This window comes from Phaenicophaeus curvirostris, chromosome 15, assembly GCF_032191515.1.
Source record: "Phaenicophaeus curvirostris isolate KB17595 chromosome 15, BPBGC_Pcur_1.0, whole genome shotgun sequence".
Classification (NCBI taxonomy): domain Eukaryota; kingdom Metazoa; phylum Chordata; class Aves; order Cuculiformes; family Cuculidae; genus Phaenicophaeus; species Phaenicophaeus curvirostris.
In genome coordinates this window covers 1932738-1950986 of record NC_091406.1, presented here as the reverse complement: position 1 = coordinate 1950986, position 18249 = coordinate 1932738, and the positions used below count along the sequence as shown (strand labels likewise).

Sequence of the window (18249 nt, the reverse complement as noted above, 5' to 3'; positions counted from 1 at the left end):
AGCCACTTCACACCCTAAACTTGAATGGAGATGAGCACAGGGGTGGTTTCAGTAGTGGTGCTGTGAGCCAGCTCACCAACGATCCAGGCATCCTTCTCAGCTCTGCTGCATGCTCTGAAAACTGGGGAGCAGTGGACAACTTTAGTTTTTCTGCTCCCATGTGGCTCTCCTTCCCCATAGGGCATCAAGATTGTGTTCAACCAGCTATGCACAGTTGACAAGCTTTGCATTTGGAAAAGAATTGTAATACCAGAAGCTTCTTTGTTTATCTGAATCCACATTCCGATACAGATATGCCACTGAGATCAGACCTTGGGCAACATTTCTAGCTTCCAGTTGGCAATGATCTTTCCAGGTGGGAGTTCGGAATAAACCAGTGCTCAATTTCTAACGGACTGAAACAATTGCTTTTAGCGAATGACACCCTCAGAGGAGCGATCTAAACCCAAATGATACTCGGAAGGTAAGTCTTCATTTCTTTATTGCTTATGTTGGCATGGAAAATTAACTGGGACATGAAGTGTGCCAATGGCAATGTGGTGGGGAAAATGTGGAGGGAAGGAAGATGTGAAAAGTGGGAGTTGCAAAGGAGAAAGAGAGTGTGGGAAGAAAAATGTCTGGAATAACAGGCAGCCTGATCTGACAGCACATTCTTCAACTGCATTTCTGTACATTGCCCGGGACAATGGTAAGGCACTAAAGAAAGAACAAACACAAGTTTAGTTACCTTTTATATCCTCTGTGGAATGGGTTTGATGCCCTCCACCCACAATACTGGGGCATTCGGTAGGGGCACATTTGGAGGTCATAGCATCATAGAATCGTTTAGGCTGGAAAATACCTTTGAGTTCATCATCATGTTGTTTAAACCTTTCTGCATTAAATTGAGTTACCACTGGACTGGAATTGCCAAGAACTCATGACATTTGAGTGAGTTTCAGCTTGTAATTAAGAGAGAGATTTATTATATTATATTTTTAGAACTCTGTCGTGGGATCTTATTATTCCAGAAGACCTGGAGCATGAAAATCAAGAATAAATAAAGCTGCCGTGCTAGAAATTATGTTGAGAAATCTGCATGTTTATCATTGCTTTTACAAACTTTCTTATATTTTTTCCAACGGGGTTGCAGCACTGATGTATTTTCTTTTAATGGAGGTGTATGCCTAGAAGAAAAGTCTCTGTACATTAAGAAGTGTCAAGGCAAAATCCAACTCGGAGATAGCATAGCACCTTGCCACATCAATTTAAGGAAGCAATTTCATTTCTTACATCAAGGCAGACTTTGTTTTCTCTCAAGCAAGTAACTTATCTTTTTGTTTTGCACTGAAGCACATAATCTGTGAATTCCTATCAGACATAAATATTTCTTATTTACGCATACTGTGTTTGTAACTTTGAATGTTGTGTATGTTGCTACTTAACTGCTTATCAGCAAAATGGTAAATAATGAATACTTTTTGTTCTCTATCAAAATAATCAGTAATTTTATTTAAATTAAGGAGAAAAAGATATATTAGAAGGATCATCACAAAAGGGCTGTTGAAGGTACAGCTTGTCTCTTAAAATAGATGGCAGCTATTCTAAGAACAAAACATCTCTGAAATTCTTAGATGTTTGAAGATAACATAAACAAACACCAAAAGCCTTTGCATTGCATAGGTACATCATATGCTCAGGACTTTCAGAAGTCAGTGAAGTATTTGATCAACTGCTGCTATAGATAAGAAAACATGAGTCAGGGAGTGTAATAAAAATGTAATGATAACACATGGCCTAAAACTCATGGCTGTTTTAGGAAGGAGGAATAATCTGCTGTTGGTAGACTTGATGCCATTTCACTGCCTGGAGCTGCATGTGGTCTCTCTCCTATCACATGGCAGGCATTGCGGACACCCAGTCCTCAAAAAACATGGGCATAAACCAAACGGGAAGAAGACCGATGAGTCCATGTCACCTTGTGTGCTATTGGTGATTTTGTTTGTCCTTCAAAGCATCCTCCGTGTGCTGTTATTCCATGCTTTACCTGAGCCGTTGGTCAGCCCTGATCTCAGTCTGCAGCCTCACAACTTGCCCCAGACCTGCTCCTCTAAGGAGCTTCCCAGAGGAATCCTCGCCTGGCATTTGAAGCATCCTCCTTTTTCTATTATCTGGATGCGAAACAGATGTAGGATTTTGGTGGAAGTGCTTACACACGGCCCATCTGCCATGGCCACGTATCATATTGTGCACCCAGGCTCTTCAGACTCTGTTTATGGGGGCACGTCTTGCAATTCATTAATACTGGCCAAACCTGAAAGGGAATATGGGCTTAAAATAAGTCCCAGCTGATCTCTGTCACAGGCTATTCTTTGGGCTGCTGTAAATAGCCATTGCATCTCATCTCCTGTGTGGTTCACAGTGCTATTCTGGGGTATTGAAACACAACTGGGCTTTGCAGTATCCCCAGTTGGGTGTCGTGTCACCCCGTGGGTAACTTTGGGCTCAGTAATCCCGCATCATACAAGTCCTAAAGACTGTGGATTGAGGCCACAGCCACCCCGTGCTGAGCCCTCCCCATGGCTCCTGGACTCATACCGGTTACAGATCCAGGATCTCGGAAGGGTGAGGGGCTGGGTATTGGGCAGAAGCTCAGGCTCTGCTTTTCCCATCCAGACTAACCACAAATCACCTAGAAGTTCCAGCAGTTTGTGTGACACACGTGACACACGGAGGGTCCTCTCTCGCTCTATTCAGGTTCAGGGCAGCTCTAGCTGCTCCAGTTGGCGCTGAGGCTCCTTTCAATGTCTCGCTTTGCTGCTTGCCCGGGGAGAAAAACATCTGCCTTTGTTCTAAATCACTTTAATACCTTCCAGTGACATGTCTAATGATGTCAGCTTCCACAAACCGCACACACAAATGACATCCCCACTACGTCGACATGCTTGACACTCCATCGGGAGACGGCTGGGATCTGTTGACACACACAGATACTTTGTGTTTGCCAAAATGTGAGCTGAGGATCCAAAAATAGGGCAGTTTTCTAGGCTGGAGCAAGGAGTCACCCAGCAGGCACTCACTGGGAATAACACCACAGTCCCATAGCAACACCACAGCAGTGCTACTCCCTCTGAAGGAAGGGTCTTTGTCTCAGCTTTACCAGATTATAAATTGTTTGTCTCAGCTTTATCAGATTATGAATTGTATTTATTTAAATGCATTCTAACAATAAAACCTATTTGTTACTTTTTATTGTAGTGGGAGCTGTGGTTGGGCATCCATAGAGATTACAGATTTTTGGGGTGCTGCCCGTGGCAGGAGAGCCCTGGATCAGTAACTCCTCTCCTCCTCCCCTCTCCTGCTCCCTTCTGGCAGGTGGCATCAGCCACGACATCGTGACAGTCAGTGTCCCCTGGTATAAGAGAAAAAAATGTAAAAAACATAATTGAAATCATGAAGCAGATAATGCTGCTATAAGCTCTCTAAGCTAGGTTATCATCTGTTAAAAGAGTTGCAGAAAGTGATTAAGCTTCCTTTGTGTACAGTAAGTTAAAAGAACTTGGAAGGCCTTTAATGAAGATCTGTCTGAAATGAAAGGAAGACCCTTGTTTTAGCAGGGTCCCAAGCTGACGGTTTGCCAGCAAACGTGAACTCAAGAGTCCTTGAAGGAACTGGGACCAGTAACTTTGGCGAGGGGCATCGCAACCACCGCTTCATGGACCACCGACCCAAGAAACCTTCCGACCCATTGTTTGTGTGAATGATTGATGCCTGATCTTTGCTCCCGTAAGGATGCGAAGCCTGCAGCAAAAGTGAGAAGGCAAAGCCATCACCTCCGACACTGGAGGGCACGTGCAGCTCATTTACATAGCAAGTGAGGACTGTATTAGCCAGCAAGACATAGAGTATTAATTGATTAATAAGAGTGATAACTGATAAATGTAAATCTGATGTGATTATGGGTAGAGGTTTGTAACTGAAGAATAGGATAAACACTGTGTGGAATCCTCTGGAGGGGTGCTGGCTTTGCGAGTTGGTGATCCTCGCGGAGAGGCCACAGGGGCTGGGAAAGAGCAGGGACAGGGGCAAGAGCAGGGGCAGGGACAGGTATGGGGACAGGGACGGGGGCAGGGACAGGGATAGGGATAGGGGCAGGGATGGGGACAGGGATAGGGACGGGGACAGGGGCAGGGAAAGGGGCAGGGATGGGGACGGGGACGGGGACAGGGGCAGGGACAGGGCAGAGATGGGGATGGGGACCGCCCAGCCGGGGCAGTGACAGCTCGGGAGGAGGCGAGAAGGGCCGGGCCGGCCAGCGCGCCGCCTCAGCCCGAGCGCGGCCGCTCTGTCCGCCGGAGGACTGCCTCTCTGTGGCGGGCGCCGCGTGCCCCAATGGGAGGTGGCGCGGGGCCGTCCCGGCATGCAGCGCGCGCGCCTCCCGCCGGCCGGGCCGCTAAGATGGCGACGCCCATGCACCGCCTCATCGCCCGCCGCCAGGCGTGAGTGGGGCCGCCGCGGGGCGGGGGGGGCGGCGCCTGAGGGCACAGCCCGCTCCCGGCCCTGGCCTGGGGCCGTGGGAGCGAGGGCCGGGCCGGGCGTGTGGCGCACAGCGTCGCTTCGGGTGTCACCGCTGGTTTGTGGAGTGAACGGGAGGCCGGAGCCGGGCTCCGCAGCCGAGGAACGAGCGATAGGACGAGAGGGAACGGGCTCAGGTTGTGCCAGGGGAGGGTTAGGTGCGATATCGGGAAGAATTCCTCTCGGGAAGGGCTGCCCGGGGCAGTGGTGGGGTCGCAGGGGTTTAAATCCGTGTGGACGCGGTGCTGAGGGACACGGCTCGGGGCTGGCTTGGCGCTGTGAGGTTTACGGCTGGAGTCGGTGTTCTTAAAGGTCTTTCCTAACCCCCACGATTCCGTGATCCCGCCTGTGCGGGTGCACACGGGTCCTCGGTGCTGGTGTGAAACGGGCAGGTTAAACAGTAAGTTCTAGGTTCACGTTATGATGTATTTACAGAACTATAAAAGAAGGAGGGGGGGAATAAAAAAAGAGGCAAGCGGCTTTTATTCAAGAAGGAGACTGCAGTGAGTAGTTCTCACAATTCTTAAGGGATCTGATTGCCAGATACTGAAATGAGGGGGCCGTGCTTTTGCTTGCTTATGCCGGGTGCAGCTAATGCCTGTGTCCCGCACTCTTGTGTTCCTTGTGTCAGCTTTTCGTTGGTTTGTTGTCTTGGGTTTTTTTTCTTTATAATAATTTATTTCTCATATTTTAGTTTTTGAAGTGTTTGGACATTTTGTCTGATCTAAAGAGTACGATAGAATGTGTATGGTTTCTGCATACTCTCGGGTTTTTGGTTTTTTTTTTTAATCATTTGCTATAGCCTTTCCTGTTTCCCCGTGTAAAACAATTTTGATTTGAAGGTACTCCTGCAATGCATGTTGTTATTTGCTGTGATTTTATATGAGTCAAGGAATTGTTTCTTCCATTTCTTGCCCTTTCTTGGTGTTCTTGCTGCCTGTGTGCTGGCAGGTGGGTGGCTTGGCCTTTCCTTCGAGGTTGTGGTCGCTGATCCCTGTTAGAAGTTTACTTCACTGTCGTGCTCTTCACTAGTGTTGGAACTTGTTGGTGCTGATATATTATTTATAGACTTGTAGTTGTTGAGTTGTCCTGATCTATTTTCCTGGTAATTGCTTTTATTGCTTTTACGGCTTGATCCTTATTTTAGCTTGCATAGCGTTCTCCGTCCCAGTCACGTGAATAGCGATACAGCTGTGGAAATACTGAATTGCATCATTGTTGCTTTAAACTTCCACTTTGTTCCTGTTGAGACAGGTCTGGGGTAGTTTGGGATAGAAAGATTTCGGCTTTTTTTGGTTTTGTGTGTTGATAAAGAGGAGAGAGTACCACCTTCTGCTCATCCACAGCTTGAGGGGCAGGGCCAGAACTCCAAGGCGGGACGAAGCAAACCAAAGACCTTGGGGGTTTTTGTTCATTACTTAAACGTACTGCTTCCTGTTCAAGTCTGAGTTAATTGTGCAGCTTAGGTTGCAAGTTTAATTAGTTTTCTAGGCCTGATTTAGGTAAGTATCTCTAAGACTAGCGTCTGAAGCAAATGCTTTTCGCATGGAGAAAGGGATGGAGCAAGCTTCTTTTCAAGCTACAAGTGATGGCTGGGGCTGAAGGAAAAGCAATTCACACCTTGCCCTTTTGAGAGCAGACTGTTGACTACTGCTCTGTCACTTCATGCTCTCTCTTGAGCATAAATAAGCAGTCTAAGAGCCACCTCCTAGCGAAGCCAGGGCTGTTGCCTTCAGCTAGCCTAGATGGGCTGACCTTGAAAAATTAGTATTTTGGTGTTTGGAAAAAAAAAAACAATGGAAGGTGGAAATAAGTGACAGTAGTTGGAGTGAAGTGCGTGGGGGCTGCAAAGTCCCAACTGCAGGCCTGGCTCTCAAAACTGATGTGCAATTCTGGCCTTGAGGGAGTCACTTGACCCACTGTGCCAGCTTCCTCGCTTGTAACGGAGGAGAGTGTCCATGAGAAGATAGCAAACCAGCTTTTGCAAAGCTCCAGAGCAGTGGAGTAAGAGCTAGAATATGAAAACATGAGTTTTCTCCCTCAACTGGCTTCTAAAAATAATGAAAGGATTTTACCACAGTGTGAAAACTGAAGTACAGATGTAAAATGCTAAGACTTCAGGTGTTTGGGTTGTACAGAGTAATAAGCGAAGTCTGGCTTGATTTACACTCTACAAAGTGGTCAGGAACCCAATTGTTCTTATGGTAAACCTTCTGCCGGGCTTTAATGAATCCTAGTAAATTGAAATAAGCTGCAGCTGGGGGCACCTTCTGTGTCAGTGTCCTAACCTCTCTGTAAGAACTTAGCGGTTTGGTTCTTGAGTGTTACATCCTAGGGTTTGGAATGAGCTGCTTTTTGCTAACAGTGTTCTAAACCCATTTCAGCTATTTATCTGAAGCAAGCTAGAACCATGTGCAATTATTGGGCAGTAACAGACTGTAGGCAGCATGGTCATTCCCAATAGCTCTGGTACAGTTATAACCTGTAATGCTGAAAGCTGTGCCAATTTGATCAAAATGAGATTTTGGTGAGAGTATTAATCTTGTTTATTGACAGAATGGTCCTAGTAGCGTTTTTCAAAATGTTGAAGTTGTTTACGGTATTGAAAAGTGATGGGAAATGATGGAATGTGGAGAGTGGGGGAGGGCTGTGAGGTAGGCTGAGCAGCAGTTGGTGTAAGACAAAGAGTGAGAGTCGGGTGCAGTTTGCGAGTGGGTTGATGGCCAGTGTCAGTGGTTCAGCAGTTGCTACCTCAGCACAAGACAACTTGATCTAAAGCTTTGGAATAGAGGAAGAGTCTCTTTGTTCTTTCATAAACAGCTGATGTGATTTTAATAAATGGAAATGTGTTTGCCTAAATTCACTGGTGTTACTGTTCTTGTCCTGATTAACGATGTGGAATAGCTGAAGTGCCCCAGAATGTCTGGCATGATCACAACTGCGTATGAATCTGAGTAGTAAAATAAATGACTGCTTTTTCAATAGGTAGAACAGATTGGAATCAGTCACTTAAGCAATTCTGCATTTTTATAGGGAAGCAAACAAGCAGCATGTAAGATGCCAAAAGTGTTTAGAGTTTGGACATTGGACGTACGAATGTACAGGGAAGAGAAAATACCTGCACAGACCTTCGAGGACAGCTCAACTAGCAAAAATTCTTAAAGAAAAAGAAAAGCAACTATTACTGCAACAAAGGTAAGATTGGCAGAATGAAAATGTCTCATTCATTAATGAAAAGTGATTTTGAATGTGGGTGGGAAAGATGGTGCCTGAGACCATTTTCTGTCGTCTTCTCATCCAGACTGTGTGGTGCTTGCCTAGTATGCGGGCTATTTTGTGTGCGAGGTGGAAGATGTACTCTCAGGTCCCACAAACTAAAATGTTACTTATTAACAGCTGCTTGTCTGAAATACCCTTAAAACTTGGTCTCTCTGAAACAAAAAAGTGCATTAAGTTAAAGTTAAAGGAGTCAGAGCGTTTTTTGTAATGGAATGCTGTTTCTGGAATTCCTCAGTTACTTGGTTTCATGTGTTTATGTTGAAGTACAAGCAGCTGGGTGTGAAGATAGTAAATGTATTTGTGACAAAGCAGTTCTCGCTTCCGTTGTGCTTTGCTGCCAGACAGGTGAATGTGGGTTGAATTAGCAGGAGTTTAACTCACACAGTAAAAACAACTAACTGAATTGCATGGTTATCTCCCCTTCTGATATCTAAGAAAGGAAAAGAAACCCGCAGCTAATCAAAACAATATATGCAAGACTCTGCACTTGTGTACTGGGATTTCCTTTAGTTCCCTCTGTGAACAGACCTTACCGTTTCCTCCAGGTTTAAGAGCTGTTTTAACCAGCAACTCCAGATGACAAAGAGAAAATTGATGTAGCACAGTAGTTTTCTGTGAAATTCCTATCTAGGGTCTCCGTTCTGCCCACTGCAACTCTGATTTAGTTACAGTAGCTGGCGAGTTGCTGCCTCAGCCCGCAGAGGGACCGTATCACTTAACAGCCATTGCAGCTAGAATTATTGCGGCTTTGGAAACACCCGCTCTGTGGCCACCACTGGCGCTAGGACACTAGTGCTGCCCATGTGAGTTAGGGAGGAGCGCGCACACCTTTTGCTCTGTTATGTTCACAGGGAAAGAAAACGGGTGGTGACCTCTGCAGAGAGGTTTGGTCTGACTTCATCACAGCTTCAGCTGGGGCAGCGCTGTGAGTCGGAGCGCTGAAACACTGGCTTACGTGATGCTTGTTAACTTCAGCAACATAAAATGTTTGATTTTGAAACTAGTTGTGATCCAGTGAGTAATTCTGAAGCAACTGTAATCCCATAGTATTGTAGATAAGAAATCAGGAGTGCTTACGCTCCAAAACTTGCTCTCTTTGGAGAGGGTTTGGAAGAGTCCTTTAGAGACACAAGACTTGTGCCCAAGTCTGTGTATGGAATAATTGGTATGGAAGTTGCAGGCTTGTCCAGTGTCTGTCGTGATCAGAGCTGTCTGAGCTGTGAGCCTGACAGTCCACAGTGTGCGGGGCATATGGTGTGAGAAGTCGCCTCATAAAAGGAAGACTGAGTAATCTTTAGATGGGAATGGCTTTTAATCCTGGTTAAATTGGGCTGGATTCATACAGGTCATATACTCATAAACTCTGCGGAGCTGGCACCGTGAGGCACCCAGTGCTGCAGGTACCGATGTTGCACTTTGAAGGATCAACCTTATTCTTCATGCAAAGAGCAACTTCCTAAATCAAACTTTTACTTTTTGCATAGCTCACTTCAGAAGATTATTCCTTCTCTGCAGAGAGGTCGAGTCTCCTACGGGTCTGTTTCAGAGTATTTGTATTCTCAGCCTTAAAGATCTAATAGTGAATCATTAACTAGAAGGCAAACCTGGGTTATATAAGGTTAATATTGACTTTTTGACAACCACGTACAAGATTTTTCAGTGTTAACTCATTTCAGCAGTTGTTCCAGGATCCTTCTGTTTGCTCAGTGATGGTCTCACGATTCTGACAGACCTTACGGAGGTTCTGCTTGCCGGAGTCAGTAAATGCTACTGCTTCCCCATCTTAGAGTAGGAGTTGAGAGGAGAGGAAAGGTGAAAAAATTCTGCTTCCTTACTGCTGTCATTGTGCTGAGCCGAACCCAGGGTGCCTGAGCCTTATTTATCGTTCTGCAAACAGAGAGGTATGGCAGGGTAAATGAGCAAGTGTCACGAAGCAGATGTTTGATCCGCAGGGTACTGACCCCTCTGGTGTGCAGTGCCAGCAAACTCCTGTACGTGTCCGTGTGTTAAACACTAGAGGGAGGCACGGACCACTGCCTCTGCAGCCGGGTTACTCGCCTGCTGAATGAGATCCTGTCTTCTTAAATGTGCTTTGAGATCGAGATCTGTCACCCGCAGCGACTCCTCACACCTGCAAAACACTTGGTTACCCACGGTGAGGGTGTGAGGCCTTAAGAGCAGAAACATTAACAGCATTTAGTGATACAAGAGGTGCTATAATTTGATTTGAAATTTGAAGATCAGTGAATCTTCCTCTTGCCCACAGGAGACTGAGGAGTGAGGAAAACTCTGCTGGGTAATTCTAATATTTTCATATGGTGCATGTGTAGATAAACAAAATGGAAAAAAATCTCATTTTCCTGGTACGCATGGCATGGAGTGCGTTTATTGAAATGCATTTACATGTAAAGTTTTTCTGGAGTCTTTAGCAACGCATGCTGCTTTCTTATCTCAAGTTTGCATTTTTGCCTTTATTTTGTGTATTTAAGATGCCTTGTAGTAATAGATTTTAATTGAAGAAAATGTGGTTCATGAAAAGAACCTACAACTTCCTCATATGTCAGAGGCACATTAAGTCTGTTGTAAGTATGTGTTCAGGGGCTGCTTTAGTCGCACATGTACATTCCAGGCTGAATTTTGTGCTGTTTATCTGCAGTGGATTGAAAAGAACTTGTGACTGGTACATTTGACTGATATAGTTTTCTTTTCTTCCAAAAAACCCTATCCAGGAGCAAAGACTTGTTCACGAAAATAAATCTCTTGGTGTTTTGTTAATAGAACTTTCTTTTGTGTTGTTTACCTCTAAAACTTTGAGTGTGTGAATATATGGGAATCTGAAAGGCAAGTAGCTGGAAAGCATCAACATAAATAGATTGTTCTGTGTCTTTTTTGCACTTGAAAGAAACGCATGGTGAAAGTTAGAGGAGTTAAATATTTTACCCTTTGTTTCAGTCAATTCAGTTATTACTAAATATGGGTAGACAGATCTGGGTTTGTATCCTTATCTCCTTTGCTTTTCCCATCCCAAAATCTTGTTTTCCTTATAATATGAAAAAAAGAATAAAGAATGGTCAAGCACACTGAACACAGAAAATCAGAGCTGAATTGCTGCTTATTTTATTACATTTCCTGGTGTGTAGATATTGTTGCTCTGGTTTGAATGCTGCCAACAGTAGATGCCAAACGAGCTTTGGGTGGTGTGGGTCTGCGGTGGGATACCAGTTTTCTAATATTAAACTCATCTCTACGGTGCTGCTATTTCTTTCTTTTTCCTACTGCATTAATCAAAGCCAATTTTTTTCTTCCTCCCATCTTAATTAGCACCGGAGAAAGTACCGCAGAAAGGAAGACCAAGAAAAAAAGGTATGTGGGGAAGGATGACAAATTGTGCAGCTCTTTCAGTGTGTGACCTTGCACTGGGGGTTGTGGCAGGCAGTTTGGAAGGGGTGTGCAGGGAGGGTCAACGTTGCAAGTACAGGTTTGATTTTACTGCTTTTAGCCTGTTACAGGTGTTGGTAGGATGGGTGTTTGGAAAATTCCTACTCCTACCTGTCTGAAATTTCCAAATTCTTTGTCCTCCACTGTTCTTCCTACACTGGTTGGTTGTCCTATCTGCACATGAGCTTGCTTGGATAATAAAAATTTTCCTTTTTCTGCCTCAAAATTCATCAGGTGTGTGTTAAACAATTGTGCAAGAATGGCATGCTGTTCTCTCATCTGTAATTGCTCCACCTACCCATCTTGCTCTTCCTTTGGTTGTTTTCATCTCCTGGTAGCAGCTGTCTCCCTCTGCAGCTCTGCCTAAAGAAGAAAATAAAGCATCTAAAAAGATCCAACCCCAAAACTAAACAACACCCCCCCAGACCAAAATAAAACGCAGTAAATAAACATGTCCTCTCCTCCCCGCCAAGTACTGATTCAAGCCAAGAATTCTTTTTATTTTGACATTATTTCCTCTTCACTTTGCTTTAATGTTTGCTTGGGAATTGGGTTGTCTTTATTAGCAAACCCCTTTCCACAGCAGCTCAAACCCATCTGAAATAGTTCTACTCATCATGGTATGAGTTTTACTTACGAGGGATGTCCTGGCAGTAACAGCCTCACCTCTTCACATTTAGTTTGCTGTCCTCTGTCTCTAAGTCTGATCTTCGAAAAACAGTTTTTGGAAGATCTTTAAAGACTTTTGCTTTGTGTAACTGTTCTTAAATGAGCTACAGCAGTTTGTTAAAGCATGCCTTTATTTTAGGCTGTCGTAGGGAATGTGGCTTTATTGGAATGCTTCTTGGTTGGTGAGTGTCTTAAAACATATCATGATAGAACAGTCAATGGCTCCTTTCTCAGCAGGGTCTGTTTATTACTGGAGTCACTTAAGACTTAAGAGATCATGAAGTAACTGATCTTTAAACAGAACGGTTCAGACCTCCTCCTGCCTCAGCTTCCTCATATGCTGGAATCTCCTACTTGGCATAGTGATTTTCAGAGTATTTGAGCTCTAAACCAATGCAAAAATGGGAAGAGCAAAGGGATTTATGGAAGAAGGGGTGGTTTGGTCACTTTCTCTTAAAAATTTTTAAACTCTTCTAGGTCTGAATTGTTATCCTGTTTTTATGCAAGCACCAAATCCATCAATATCAATTCCTTTCCAGAGCCTTTGCCATTTGTATTTTATTATGCTACACAAACAATTAATTGCAGAATATTCAGCAAAGTGTTACCATTAAACATGCAAGTTCCAGGTTTAAGAAAAATAACAGCCAAACGTTGGGGTTCTGGCAGCAGCAAGCATTAACCTTTTACATAGTGTGTGTTTGTTTTGATATAAACAGTAATAACTAAGCTACAGGCCTAACTGGAAAAACAGGACCAGGAAAATGAGCTGCTGTACAATCTTGTGACCTCAGGTGACACAGAGCTGGCTGCTGAGCATGCGTTGGCTGCAACCTTCCCATACTGCAGACTTGGGCGATTAGCCGAGAAACCTCTTCATGCTTGGATGGCATAAATCTACCTGTCTGAGGGGTCAAATCGTGCCTGAATTCAGTTGTTTCTTCTGGCACCCAGCTGTGATGGTGCTCCGAATTGTAGATTCAATTTAAGGAGCATGTTTAAGATCACCTGGCCTTGTTAGAGTGCTGCAGTAAAATTAGAGAGGACAGAGTCCGAGAGGGGTGATAGTGTGTTAAAAATGTATTATTCCGTGCACTGATTGTTGCATGGTATTAACACTTGTGGATTTGTTTTGAGGAGAATGAATGCTTGATTGCTAGAGAGATTTAGCACTTTTACATTGTTGTAATAAGGCCCAGAATACTGAATCTGCTCACCTGTAGCACCCGAGTTGTCACCTAACTGGGATGAGGTGAAGTACAAGGCGTTCCTTGCTGCCATCGCCATCCTCCTGTAGCCACCAACAGCCCCCACACTGCATCACCTGAAAACAAGTCTCTGCTTGTTACTTCTCTTGTGGATCTAGCTATGCCTCTCTTCTAGAAGAAGCACTAAGTGCCTGTTCTGATGTTTCTGCGAGTGGGTTTCAGATCTTAAGCTAAATACTGGGGCTCCGCAGACTGCTTCTATGGATTCTGTGCAAGGAGTTTAGGAGAAGAAAGTTCAGTCAAAGTTAGTTTGGGGGATTGCCCACATAAACAGGTCTGTACATCTAAAACTGTTCAGATTTAAACTACTAGTACCATATTTTTTTGTTGTTCTCCTCATCTTAAGACTAGATTTTCACTAATGTTGGTGTGTATTTAGCTAGCCCTTATGGATTCATATTTAACAAATAGCCATTATGTCTGCATGCACAGAGATAACAGCTTACAGATATATTAAAAATAAACAAACAAACAAAACACAGCAGAACCCAGCGTTTGTAGTCTAAGATGTGCATCCAGATTCTTCAGCTACGTGACCATGGCTGATGTGATGAAAAAACATAGCGCTCTCTCTAACAGAGGCATTTCCTGAGCTGCTGAACTTGGCCAAACCCTCTGGTAAAAGCCACTACATTAATTTTCTAATAGAAAAAAGATTCTGCATTGTTACATTTAGCATTCTTTCCTGCTGTTTGGCTGACTTGGTGGGAAGCGGGGTTAATCAGTACCTTTACAGTTTGTTTGGGTAATTTGATTGCACTGTCTTGCAATTCTTATTGCCTAAATCGGAGACCTCGATCTGGAGAACAGCAGCCTCAGATGGGCTGAAAATGAAAAAAGAAGTGGCAGTGGATACAGAAATCCATTTTGTGTTCATAATTCTGTTGTTGTCTTGGACTGTTCCCACCCCTTCTCCTCCACCCTGAAAACAGAAGCGTCCTGTAGTGGCAAGTAATTGGGGTTCTTTTGCCAGAAATAATCCAAGAACAGTTTCCATTCAGTACAATTCTGGCATTTGTGAAATCGCTGCTGAAACTTCCACCAATTTTTATGTTGCCAAACCTTCCCTCCTGGTCACAGAGCTGCACTGGCGAGCTGATGGCTGGTAATTCCCCAAGGCTTTAGCAGTGTCGGGCATTTGTACTTCTCCTGCAGCTAAGTCAGTAAAGACACTTGTCATTACTAGGAACAAGGTCCCTGCCAGCTTTTAAACATAATTCTTTCCTGTAGTCCTGTTTTGGCTTACTTCATGTACGTGCTGTCACTCGGCCGTTGCTTGAACGTTGCTTTTCAGACTAAATAACTGATATTCAGATTACAGCACGTATAAAGAACACCATAATGAACTCTGTCTCTAGCAGGCCTGTTCTCATCTGTGGCTTTGTTTTCTTTCAGATCTAAAAGTGTGACCAGTTCCAGCAGCAGTAGTAGTTCCAGTTCGGCCAGTGATTCCTCATCCGACAGTGAAGATTCTTCTACCTCTTCTTCTTCTGACGATAGTGACAGTGATGAGAGCTCCTCTACTTCCTCATCTTCTCCATCCTCGAGCAGCAGTTCCTCCTCTTCAGAGCTCGAATCGGATTCTAGTTCCTCCAGCAGTAGCAGCAGCAGCACAGACAGTAGTTCTGACGATGAGCCACCAAAGAAGAAGAAGAAGAAATAGTGAGGTGCAGTGTGGGACTGTTGCTTAGTGAATGTTAACACTCTTCAAAGATGATTTGAGCACAGGGTTGCCAAACAGTTTAACTGGTCAACATTTCTACTGCTAAAAGTTTCTAGGTGTTTTGCGTAGTCGTTCCTAGGACCAGAGAGGTATTAAATGGCACGTGAGACTTGCTGACAGAGTATTTTTGTGGTTTATCCTTTTATGGAAAATTTTACTTTTTTAGTTCAAGAATCTATCGTCAGAGTTGTTTATATGAGCTGAGGTCCAGCGACCTGGATGTTTACATGCTGGAAAGCAAAAAGCTTTTTATTGCAGATCATGCTGTGCATCATACGCTTCTACTCTGTTCATGACAGCTTCATTTACATTTAGAAAATCCTGTAAGCGATTAGAAGTCTGAGTTTTTCCCTGCCGGCTGTGGAGCACTGTTATTGCTGAAACCAAATGCACAACGCTGCACACGGAGGGCTTTCCATCTCACTGCTGAGTGTTATATGCTGCTGAGCTCTTTTCCTGATGCTTCCAGGTCGAGTCTTAACTGCGACATAAAACTTACACTAGCTTTCATTTGTTGATGATCCACATGTTACCTGTACTGTAGAGGCTTTTGGCTTTTCAGCTCGCCTGTTTTCTTAGCTCACGTTCGTTGTGTTTTCTGAGACAGCGTCTCTTGCAGCAGCGGCTGGGTAAGAAAGGAGCGGTGCCCAGTGGAAGAATTACAACTGATGCTGCTTAGGAGTTTCATCTTTGTGCCTTTTTTGTAAATCAAATGTATCCTCGTGAGCAAAGGGCTTGACTGGATGTTTTTCAGAACTCTGTTAGCTTTCTGTACCGAATGTGGTCAGTACAACCAGAGAAATAGTAGTAACAAACTAAAATGGGCACTATTTTCAAGGAGATGGGGGGGAAAAAGGCTATTTTCAGTGGATCCTCAGTAAGAAAAGGAGTCGCCTTTAAATAGAGGTCCCAAAGGAATGTGTTTCCCTTTGATATTTTTGCAAGAAGCTGTTGTGTAATGCCAGGTGACTGATCTGCCTCGGTGGGTGCCCGGTGACTGGTGTTCCAGCCTGCGGCACGATCCGTCCGGCTCTCGTGTGTCCCAACGTGTCCCTGTCTGTGTGGAAGCGGCATGGGAGCAGCAAGGTCATGCGGAAAGAAGAGAAATGCCTCGGCAAAAGCAAAATCCAAACGTACTGCAGAGCAGTTGCCGGTTGCACCTTGAGGGTTATTTGTTCTGTTGGTGAACTAAAGCAGGTGGCATTAGTATTTTCATTTGTGTTGTGTTCTCTTAGGTTTCTTATTGTCGGAGTGCCCTTTTTGGGGAGGGGGCATCACACGTGGAAGAATCCTTAAATATCTTTAAGGTTTAGCTAAAATATAGTAACTAAACTATTTTTTATATTTTTATGGAGAGAGTAGCGTGTAGAATTCCTTTTGAATAAACTGTGTTTATTTAAATGTTCAACAACATGTACGTTGTGCGTTTTAGTCCGTAATCCTCGCTGTGTTTTACGGAACACTCCGCAGGCTGTAAATAAAATTACAAGAAAACTGTCTTCTTTGAGTCAGTGTGTCATCTTATCAGGAGTGCTGAGAGAGCTGGGGGTGTTCAGCCTGGAGAAGAGGAGGCTGAGGGGAGGCCTCAATGCTCTCTACAACTACCTGAGAGGAGGTTGTGGAGAGGAGGGAGCTGGGCTCTTCTCCCAAGGGACAGGGGACAGGACGAGAGGGAATGGCCTCAAGCTCCACCAGGGGAGGGTCGGGCTGGACATGAGGAAAAAATATTTCACATTAAGGGTCATTGGGCACTGGAACAGGCTGAACAGGGAGGATTTTGCATCACCTTCCCTGGAGGGGTTTAAGGGACGTGTGGACGAGGCGCTGAGGGACATGGGTTAGTGATTGAGGGGAATGGTTGGACTCCATGATAAGGTGGGTCCTTTCCCACCTGGTAATTGTGTGATTTAAGGGGAAAGGGGAGCGATTTCTTGTCTTTTTACAGCAATGCTGGGGAGGGGCGTGTGAAGTTTCTCTCCTTCCTCCGTGACTCCCGCCTCGCAGGTGCTCGCGGTCACGTGCCGTGGGGGTGGGGGGTGTCACGTGATCCACGGCGCGCTGGTCCCAGCGCGCCGTGGATCACGTGACACCCACCACCCCCCCCGGACCACGTGACCGCGGGCACCGGGGTGGGGTGGGGTGTCCGGGGAGGGTCACGTGACCGGCGGCGCGCGCGCGGGGGCTGCCGGGAGGCGCGAGGTCCCGGCGGGGGGCGGAGCCGCGTCCCGGCAGGACGGGCCCAGGCTAAGGGCGGGACGGAGCCCGTCAGCGGCTCTAAGGGGGGCCCCGCGGCTGCCCAGGCCCCTCCTCACCCGACACCCTCCCCCGCCCCCCCCCCCCGCTCCAACACCGCCACCCCGGCCCCGGCTGCGCCATGGAGCGGCGGGACCCCCGGAGAACCCACCCCCCACCCGCCGCCGCCGCCTCCCGCCTGTGAGCCTCCCCCGGTGACTCGGCCCCGCTCCCTCGGGCCTCCGCGCGTCCCCCCCCCCCATCCCTCCCTCCTCAGGAAATGGTGCGGGCCTAGCGGAGCGGCGAACGGAGGTGAGACGGGGCCAGGGGGGGCGGACACTGAGGCGGCTGCGGGCCCTGCGCTGCTCGGGGCCCGGCGGGGCTTTCCCGGTTCCCTGGGCCGGGGTTGGGGGGTTGTGCCGGCCCCTGTGGCCGGTGTCCCCCGGTTTATCGCTCTCCGGTAATCGACGTCAGCGCTTTGTTCGTGGCCGTCGGCCCCCGGGGGGCGCGGAGCGGGCAGGGCCGGGGGTCCCGGGGACGGCGGCGGGGACGGGCCCGGCCTCCCGGGGGGGCGGCTGCCCCGCTCTGACCGCCCCTGCCGGGCCCCAGCGATGGTTTGTGGCGCACGGAGCCGTCCCTGCGCGGGGCTGCGAGCGGGGCTGACAAGGGCTTTTATTTCTTTTTTTTTTTTTTTTTTTTTCTTTTCTTTCTGACGAACAAAGCGGAGCCAGCCGGGGACGCGCAGCGCTGCGCTCGCGGCGGCTTCTTGAGATGGGAAAGCTGGTAACTTCATTGAGGGGGACGCGGAGCGGGCTGCCCCCCGGTCCGGCCTGGCCAGGGGTCGCTGTGGCCCCGCCGGCCGCTGTCCCTGCCCGGTGTCGCTCTCCCGGGAGGGCTCTGACGGCTCTGGATGTTCACGCGTCGGCGCTGATGTCAGCCCGGCCTCCCACTCGGTGCTCTTACTCAGCGCCGGTTCTCTCGGAAATCGGCTTGTTCTGCCCAAGCCCTCTCCCTCCTCCCCTTCTAACCGGCTCCCCTCGACTTTCTGAACTCCCCGCGGGGCTGTTGCTTTAAAACTTCTCAATA

General features: G+C 46.6%; 2 protein-coding genes across 2 annotated transcripts in view; both read left to right on the top strand.

Annotated features, from left to right (window-relative positions):
- Window positions 1-4363: 4363 nt before the first annotated feature.
- On the top strand, window positions 4364-16430 carry ZCCHC10 (zinc finger CCHC-type containing 10). The gene is made up of 4 exons (XM_069869215.1): window positions 4364-4478; window positions 7588-7749; window positions 11155-11196; window positions 14604-16430. The coding sequence occupies exons 1-4, from the start codon at window positions 4372-4374 to the stop codon at window positions 14869-14871; spliced, it is 579 nt and encodes a 192-aa protein (XP_069725316.1). The 5' UTR covers window positions 4364-4371; the 3' UTR covers window positions 14872-16430.
- A 753-nt stretch (window positions 16431-17183) lies between these two features.
- AFF4 (ALF transcription elongation factor 4) overlaps window positions 17184-18249 on the top strand; it is a 45890-nt gene continuing 44824 nt past the window's right edge. The window contains exon 1 of the mRNA XM_069869365.1: window positions 17184-17475. The gene's annotated coding sequence lies outside the window, so the exon portion shown is untranslated. The remainder of the gene's footprint in view (window positions 17476-18249) is intronic.